Raw genomic sequence first — 9,711 nt, 5'->3', positions numbered from 1 at the left:
GTAATTTTAGTTTACTATTAATATATTATTAATTATTACTATTATGAGAGTAAATTTGAAAAAATTAATGGGTATGGATCGTATTGTTAACTTCACTCAAACTCATTAAAAAAATCCGTTTAGAAGCAGAAAACTTTTAAATTCAATTAGTGTTAAATTGTATATATTTAGTAGTATTTATTTTAAATTGAATTCGTGTCAAAAGATAATACCATTTTAACTTAATTTTATAGAAACTTTACCAAGGTGATAGAATGACTTAAGTTTAAAAATGTTTTGAATTAAGATCCTACTACTTTTTTTATAAAGTCATGTCATTTTAATACTACTTAATTAGCTTTTATAATTTTTAAAATATATTTATTTTTGTAATTTTTCTAATACATTATATCAGAACAATTGGTGTTTTGTGTCCAACTTTTGCAATTTCATGATCTTCACACTTACGTTCCAATTTTAAGCTTTGATTATGTTAACAATCATACGAGAACATTAGCACATTAGCTTGGGATAACCTATCATGATGCATTAAAATTTATCTATTTTCTTAATCTAAGATTAAAAGAAAAAACTCAAGCATAAGGATTAACGTTACATTATCTACATTTTTTCTGTCAATAATAAAAAATAGGTTAAAATACCTTTTTAGTCCCAATTTTCGTCAAGTTTTTTCAAACAAGTCCTAATTTTGGTTTTGTGTTCAAATAGTTCCCAATTTTCATTAATTTTGTTCAATTGGGTCCTTTTTTGCTAACACCGTTTAAATCATTAACGGCCATGAACAGTGACTGCCACGTGTCACCTCGTGGTTTTTTTGAATTTTTTTTATTTTTATTTTTTTTTTTATTTTTTATTTTTTTAAAAAATTTTGTTAATTTTTTTTTAAATGTATACGTGTCAACCTAGGAGTGTGCCACGTGTCACTTCGTGATTTTTTTTAATTTTTTTAAAAAGAAATTTAAATTTTTTAATTTTTTTTAAATGTCCACGTGTCAACCCAGTAGCGTGCCACGTGTCAAAGTCAATGTTCTAAATTCAATTTGGTCCCTATATTTGTTATTTTTGTTCAATTAGGTCTCAATTTTTGTTAACATTAACCAATTTGGTCTCTCTCCAAATTAAAACCAAATTTAATTTTTATATTAAAATTGATATTTTTTATTAAATATCTTTATTTAATATATTAAAATTCACATCATTATAATTTTGATATAAAAATTAAATTTGATCACATCTTCTATAGGGACCAAATTGGTTAATCTTAACAAAAATTAGGACCTAATTGAACAAAAATAGGACCAAATTGAATATAGAATATTAACTTTGACACGTGGCACACTACTAGATTGACACGTGGACATTTAAAAAAAATTCAAAAAAATTCAAAAAAAAATTCAATAAAATAAAATAAAAATTCAAAAAAACCACAAAGTGACACGTGGCACACTCCTGGGTTGACACGTGTACATTTAAAAGAAAATTTAAAAAAATTTAAAAAAAATTTAAAATTAAAAATAAAAATAAAAAAATTCAAAAAAACCACGAAATGACACGTGGTCATGGCCGTTAATAATTTAAACGGTGTTAACAAAAAAGGACTCAATTGAACATAATTGACGAAAATTGAGACCTATTTGAACACAAAACCAAAATTAGGACTTATTTGAAAAAACTTGACGAAAATTGGGACCAAAAAGGTATTTTAACCTAAAAAATATATTAGTGGAACAAATATGGTATTATATCTAAAATGTTTATATACACAAAAAAGTAACTATATAATAAAGGGTTAAATATGTTTTTGATACAATTAGTCACTCATCGAAACTTTTGACCAATTTGGTCCTTCATCTTTAAAAATGTGTGGATTTAGTCCTTTTAATCAAATTTTATTAAATTTATCTAACATTTCAAGCGTATTTCATGCTAGTATTTGAATGTTTACATCGTTTGAACCATTTTAGCTTCAATGCTAATTCAAATATTATGATAAAACGCGTTTGGAACTTCAAATAAATTTAACAAAATTTGATTAAAAAGGACTAAATCCACGCACTTCTAAAGATGAAGGACTAAATTAGTCAAAAGTTTCGATGAGGAACTAATTGCAAATTTCATTGAATCTTGAGGGACCAAAAACATATTTAACCCTATAATAAACATAACAATATAATTTCTACTCTCTTAATAACTAAAACTTTTCAATCATATAAATGTAAATGAAGTGGTCCAAATAAATCTCTCACATGAGAAAAAAATGTGTAAAACATACATTCTTGTAATATTGGAGCTTTTGACTTTTTAGTTAGAGAATGATTGAACATATATATAATACTTGATTAAATTCAGGTAACCGAAATGTCTATACCTTAAAACAAAGCAGCCTAAAGAGTTTATGCATAAAAAGTTTGACATAAACACCGAATGAAAACATAACTTTTAGAACTTTAGGTATAATTCAAATTCAAACTTCTACTTCACATAGGACCTAAAAATAATATTATTACTATGTATCCATATTTCCAAACTATAGCAATCTACACATACTTGTACAAATTATACTTTTATTTGTTAGTCGAGATAACCTAATTGTTGAAGTGATTTTTTATTATATTATGATGTATTTTGACAATTTTTATCTATTTGTTATACATATTTCAAATTTGTCATACTAATATACAATTTAAAAATAAGTGTCGAATTGTTTCTTTTCCCTTCCACACATAACATTTAGAACTTATATTGACTATAAAAGTTTAACTACATTATAAAGTTTATTAATATCGAAGGTTTACACTCATATTTGGTTTCTAACTAATACTATAAAATATTTTATATTTTGTAAGACCCGCTCTTAAATTTATAACCAATACCATAAATTACAAGAAAAAAAAATCAAAAATACATAAAAAAGAGCATGCAAGAAGTGAAAGTATCAACATCTCTTAAGAAGTTTGCAAGTACATACATTAACGAATCTTAATATGCAAGTACATATATTAACAGACCTCAATTATTATTTAAAGAGTAAAAATAATGATTATTTAAGATGTAAAATTGAAAAAACAAATATGTATAAAATAAGTAAATCTCTTTAATTATATATATGATAACTTCTTCTTCACCTCCTTTCTGTGTCACAGGTTTTCTCTCCAATTTTTGTTTGGCAGGAGGGAATAAAACGCATGCAACCACATGATAGAGACGTGAAGAGCGACCAAAATTTTGAATGGGATTGCAAAAATTATACTAACTAACGAAGTTAAGGTGCAGAAAGAATATTGTGTGCCTTAAATGTTCATCAACCAGTGTTTGTCGCTGTTACGTGTTGGTAATGCCCGCGTACACGCTAAGAAACCACTTCCTTCTTTCACCTCTCATATCACACAGATGAAACAACTCTTTTCAGATCATTTCAACCCAGCATTTTAAGGTCACTTAATTTTATATTACATAAAAATAAATAAAATAATTAGTATATAAGTAACAAATTTATAAAAAATTTGAATTAGAACCGAACTTCAATTAGTAATAACAGTTTTAATTTACCGAATCTCTGAATTCGTAATTTAGGTGGGTTGATTAGTTAGAGTGAGTGAAGCATCTAACAAACTTGGCATGCACGAAATCAAAATTGAAATTTGATTAGTTTGGACTTAGAAGTGAGAGGAATCAACGGCTCCTGATGTATCATCCAAACCACACCTTGGCGTTTTACATGCGGTTGCCTTGTTGCCTTGTTTTTTGTTCAGAGGTCCTCTTCTCTCTAACTTCTTCTTTCTGTTTTCTCAGAAAACAGAAGAAAAAGTCACGAAATGGAAAACGGGAGAAACGGCGTCGTTCCGGCGAACACCCTTCTTCCTCCTCCTCCTCCGGCCAACAAATACCAGCAACGCATTGAGTTGGTGGATTTGGGTGTAATGGAAAGAAAAACGCATCTCACCACGCGCACAGACAAATCCAGAATAATCGGACTCCTCATTGCGAGTGTTCTTCGACGCCGCCTCCTCCACCGCACTCTCATCTCCGCCATCTCCGCTTCCCTTCTTCTCCTCTTCGCCCTATTCTCTCTCTTCATTCCCTCCCCGGTAAGTGCAAAACCGTTCTATTCTATTTCACTCTTCTCTACTTTTCTTCTTTCTCTAACTTGAAATCAATCATCCTTTTCTCTGTTGCGCTTCATGGTGGTGCGCCTTAGACTCCGCCTCACACTCACCTTAATGCCCAAGTTAGATCACTCTTGGAAACGCATCGGGATTCCGTGTTTGGGGTTCCGGTAAGCTATATATGAAACAACGTAAACTCCATTTTCTGTTTTCATTTTACTCTGATTTTTTTTTTATTTTTTATTTTTTGTGTTGTTTTGACTTGGAAGGCGAGTGGAGGAAGTTGCAAACATGATTTATGGAGTTCGACGCAGTCACGCCTTTTCTATGGTTGCAGTAGCGCTGGTGACAATTTCGCAAGTAAAGCCAATCCCGATCAACGCAACCAATTTATGAATTTAATTTTGGACTTTAAGTTAAACAAAACTGTTGTCCACTTGTTCATTCGTGTTTTAATGTGCAATTTGACTACGGAAATACTTATTTCTTGCACTTGCAGAGGCCAATGTAAAAACTCATCCAGATAGATATTTGTTAATTGCTACCAGTGGAGGTTTAAATCAACAGAGAACAGGGGTAGGCTCCTTCAGCCACTAACAGCTAGAGTACAATATTGTATGTGGAAATGGCTTTTAATATATATCACCTCGTATGTACTTTTCTTAGTTTAATAAAAATTCAAGGAGAGAAAAACGCATTTGATTCATTTCTTTCTGCATGCAACCAACAGTATTGCTTGACCATGAATGGTTTCATATACGGGTTTTGTCTGGGTTACCCAGTTTGACCAGTGATTTAAGGATATACTGAGTCGAGCCACTTGATGAGGTTCAGATGCTGCTTGTTGCTGCAGATAATTGATGCTGTCGTGGCTGCATATATTTTGAATGCTACACTTGTCGTTCCAGAGTTGGATCATGCATCTTTCTGGAAAGACACCAGGTCTGTCTTTGCGTTACACTCGCACTGCTCTCACTCATCTCTTCATATCGTATGTGGTAGTATTTTTAATTGAAGCAAAGTTAATCGTCTTTTCACCTCTGAATTTGCAATGGACTAAGTACTATTTTTGCAGCAACTTTTCTGAACTGTTTGATACAGACTGGTTCATAACATTTCTGCTGAATGACGTGAGCGTTGTGAAACACCTTCCGAATTTGGAAGGGAAATTCGTGGCTCCATATACGCTGCGTGTTCCAAGGAAATGCACCCCAAAGTGCTACAAGGATCGGGTTTTACCCAAGCTGGTCAGGAAGCGGGTAAGTCTTAACATCTTCAGTTACTCTTCATCAAAATTATTTACATGCCTTTCTCCAATTATTATTTGGTCAAAGTATAATTATCAATGATTGTATTTGTAGTTCTAACATCTCTCATCCACCATTTTTGTATTGTCTTGTCATCGTTTTTCCTTCCCTGTTTTGAGCATAACTAGCTAGTCATCTAATGTTGGAAGGATGTTGTATGCTCTTTTGTTTTTGTTCTATAGGTTATTTATATGCTTCATTTATAGAACATGATTTCGTTAAATTTATAACTTCATATACGCATTCAATAGAATAAATTTTTCAAATTGCTGGTTTTGGGAACTTTTTCTCTTAAAATCTCAAATCTTGAGTTTTTCGTCAATAAAATTTCCTGGACAAAGTAATTCTATTATGAGGTTGAGTGATTAAGCCTCAATTAAAATTTTTCGTTATTCACTGGTGCATGTTTGGTTGGCTGTATATGTAATATTAGAAATGAATTGACTTTTTTGAAGAAAAAAAATCATAGAGATGAAAATAAATATATTTTTAAATAACTTCTTTATACGCGCGGACTGTTTCAATAAATGTTGCGTGGCTTTTACCATGGAACAAAAATAGTAAATTATACTAAAAAGGACATTGAACAGATTATTTTTAAATTCGTACAAAAACATACGAATTCAAAAATATTCGAGAGAAAATATTTCATTACAAATATAAAAATGATATTAGTTTTCACTAAATAAAATAATATTATAAAAGTAGTTTATTAAAAATTATAGTACGACTTTAAAAGGATAAATGTTGAGAATGATATATTACTTTTGAAGAGAGAGTGTACTGAAAGGCTTGTAAGGGATATTGTTATGAAGGAATATATAAATGTAACTACTTGAAAATACGTATGAAATTTGACAAAGTTAATGTGAGTATAATTATAAAAGAAATATTTGATTGAACATACCAATAGGGAATAAGAAAATAAATGAAGAATTGATAGAGCATTGATTATTCAAATTGAAATTTATCCAAGATTTCTTAGGAGAATTCATATGTGTAACGAATAAACAAATGCAAAGTTTATTCTAATATTTAATGCAATGTTTTATTTTGAGATCTTATATTACTTTTTTATTGGTTCTATGTAATAGTATATCCTACTGCCTTGAGATCTTATATTAATTTTTGTTGGCACGAGGGAATAAACTTTTTGAGATATTGATAGTTTTTTTATAGGATTTCTTCAATGTTTCTTTAGCGGAAGATCTTATAAAAATGAGATGTTGTATTTAAGATCTCAAGTAAAGATCCTACGCTAAAGATGTTTGTATTATTTAAAAAGTAATTCTAATTTTTATTTCTAGGAATTAGTTAACATAATCTCTAATCTAACTTGTTTAATTATTTTTAATATGAGAAGTTGAGTCATTATTATTATTATTATTATTATTATTATAATATAATAAGGACATAAATTAAAAAATAATTTAGGGTATTTTTTAATTTTATTTATTTATTACATATTAAAATGCATGAATGCACTACTGGAGTAAAATATCAAACAACTATAATTTGAAAGTCTTACTTTCTACCTTAAATTTATAAAAAAATAAATAAATCTTAAAAGGTAAAGGTCAAAATGTTAAGTCTTTCGTGAGATTAAAAGGTTTTCCTAGACTCAGTGACGGTTCTCTTTAGAAAAATTTATACAAGAAAACAACAATGCAAATTGATTGTGATACTCCTGAAAAGATTATGTACTATTTATTCATTATTTCCCATGAAATGCATAAATAAATCATCTTAATTGTGATACTCCTGAAAAGATTATGTACCATTTATTCTTTATTTATCATGAAATGCATAAATAAATCATTTAATTGTGATACTCCTGAAAAGATTATGTACCATTTATTCTTTATTTCCCATGAAATGCATAAATAAATCATCTTAATTAGTGACTAGTGTTTTTTTAAGGAAAATTAGTGAAAAGTGTTTGAAATTTTTTTTAATTCTTTTTCCAAAGCTATCACTATGGCAATTACTAATTTTCAATTAATTAATGCGTACGCTATGGTGTTGTCCTTGATTCCATGAATGACATTTAAATTGTGGATACACGCAGGCTGTTCGGCTAACTAAGTTTGACTATAGACTTGCTAATAGGTTGGATGAAGATCTACAAAAGCTTAGGTGCAGGGTTAATTACCATGCTCTCAAATTTACGGATTCCATTCAGGAGATGGGTCATTTGTTGGTTGAGCGGATGAAAATGAAAAGCAAGCATTTCATTGCTCTACATTTGAGGTAAAAATTATTAGTTTTGGCCGAGCTTTATTCCCAGTTTCTTTCCTGTGCATTTAGTACTGAAATTATATGGGCAACATGGAACACATATTGCAGTCAGAATTTGTGATCACATATTCTTGTAAAAATTAAGTCACGTTTTGTACTTGAGACGTCCGACAGTATTAATTTTGCTCATCACAGTTCAGTGTCATAAACTTTTGTTTTATTACAGGTTTGAATCAGATATGCTTGCATTCTCTGGTTGCTATTATGGCGGGGGAGAAAAAGAAAAAAAAGAACTTGGTGAAATTAGGAAACGGTGGAAAAATTTACACGTAAGGTTTTAATAGCATCTGATAAATCAGCTCCACACATCTTTTATTTAGCATATATGAAAATTGACATATCTGTGAATGAACAATAGGCAAGCAATCCTGAAAAAGTTCGAAGACATGGAAGATGTCCACTCACCCCAGAGGAAGTTGGTCTTATGCTAAGAGCACTTGGTTTTGGAAGTGACGTTCACTTGTACGTGGCATCTGGTGAAATATATGGAGGTGAGAAAACGTTAGCTCCCCTCAAGGCTCTTTTTCCCAACTTCCATTCAAAGGAGACCATAGCTACCAAAGAGGAGTTGGCACAATTTGTGTCATTTTCTTCTCGCATGGCTGCACTAGATTTCGTAGTTTGTGACGACAGTGACGTTTTTGTTACAAACAACAACGGTAACATGGCAAAAATTTTAGCTGGAAGAAGGTAAGTTACTTGTTTAATGCTGTGGTTAAAATTTTTTGTAACACTAGCTGTAACTCTGGAAGTAGGAAAATTACTTGGTACAAGAGAAGCATTTTAAATTTGAAAAAATTGAACTGCAACCTCAATTTAACAATCATCTCAGCTAAGCCCATATACATGGCTACTATCTTCCACTTGTGTATGGCCTAAAGTATCTCGGGATTGAAGAGCAACAGCAATTGACCATCCAAAGCAACTATGATATTTCGTCATTTCTTGATGCTGATAAAGTAAGTTTTTCACCTACGCATACTCATCTTCTCTGGTGCAGGAGATACTTTGGTCATAAACCCACCATCCGCCCAAATGCAAAGAAGTTGAACAAGTTATTCATGAAGAAAAATAATATGACCTGGGAGGAATTTGCCTCTCGAGTTCGAACTTTCCAGGTAGGCTTTATGGGAGAACCAAATGAATTAAGACCTGGCAGTGGTGAGTTTCACGAAAATCCATCATCTTGCATATGTCAAAACTCATCATCTGAGTCGGGGGTAAAAACTGGGGGCATTTCCTATCCCCGAAATCAAACACTTGATAACTACGAAATCAGGAATAGAAAAAACTGGGCTGAAGAGCAGTTTACAGAGGAAGAGCTGGAGTGGTCCGAGGGAGATTGTTTGCACTGTAAGAAACGGAATAGGCTGAATGCAATTAAACTTGATTCAATTCCTCTTCTAATGAGCACGGGCCAATCTGAATTGCAAGCATTCTTCTCTGATTAGACAAAGATTAAATTCCATCTCTAACTCTGTTATGCAGCACCTTGTCCCTGATTTTTCAGTGACTGTGGTATGCTTCCACACATAACTTGAGACATTTTTTCCATGGAAGGAATTGGAAAATTAATGTTTAGTACATATTCAGGTATCGAACCACTTCAAAAATGTAAACTGTAGCTATTGTATAGACTATTTTTGAGTTTGAAGCTTCTGAACTGAAACTCACGAAGGCCTTCTTTTGTTTAGATGTACATTTGTCCCTACTTGATGTTAGTGATAAAACAAACAAATCATAGAAGAATATATACATTTCTCTGGAAAAGAATGTCAGTGATATAGGTGTAAAACAAATCACAAAAGTAATATGTGAAATACACCATCTTGATTCTATAAAAGGGGACAAAAGTGGGAAGGCGTCTAATAGAAAATACAAAAAACATCAATTTATAGAATTATTTATTTTTTCGCTGAATGATATAAAAAGATGAAAATAAAATAAATGGAGAGAAGGTAAATAAAAAATGTTTGAAATATTAAAGACAATTAAAAGCA

The 9,711-nt window shown here is 30.9% G+C and overlaps 1 protein-coding gene across 1 annotated transcript; it reads left to right on the top strand.

Moving 5' to 3' along the window:
• Positions 1-3,711: 3,711 nt before the first annotated feature.
• LOC114193695 (protein ROOT HAIR SPECIFIC 17-like) lies at positions 3,712-9,462 on the top strand. The gene is made up of 10 exons (XM_028083586.1): positions 3,712-4,088; positions 4,199-4,276; positions 4,376-4,466; positions 4,606-4,682; positions 4,960-5,048; positions 5,182-5,365; positions 7,482-7,663; positions 7,878-7,980; positions 8,070-8,401; positions 8,712-9,462. The coding sequence occupies exons 1-10, from the start codon at positions 3,816-3,818 to the stop codon at positions 9,160-9,162; spliced, it is 1,860 nt and encodes a 619-aa protein (XP_027939387.1). The 5' UTR covers positions 3,712-3,815; the 3' UTR covers positions 9,163-9,462.
• Positions 9,463-9,711: the final 249 nt, after the last annotated feature.

This window comes from Vigna unguiculata, chromosome 8, assembly GCF_004118075.2.
Source record: "Vigna unguiculata cultivar IT97K-499-35 chromosome 8, ASM411807v1, whole genome shotgun sequence".
Taxonomy (NCBI): domain Eukaryota; kingdom Viridiplantae; phylum Streptophyta; class Magnoliopsida; order Fabales; family Fabaceae; genus Vigna; species Vigna unguiculata.
Note: the sequence above shows the minus strand (reverse complement) of the source record. Positions and strands in the feature narration are given on the sequence as shown.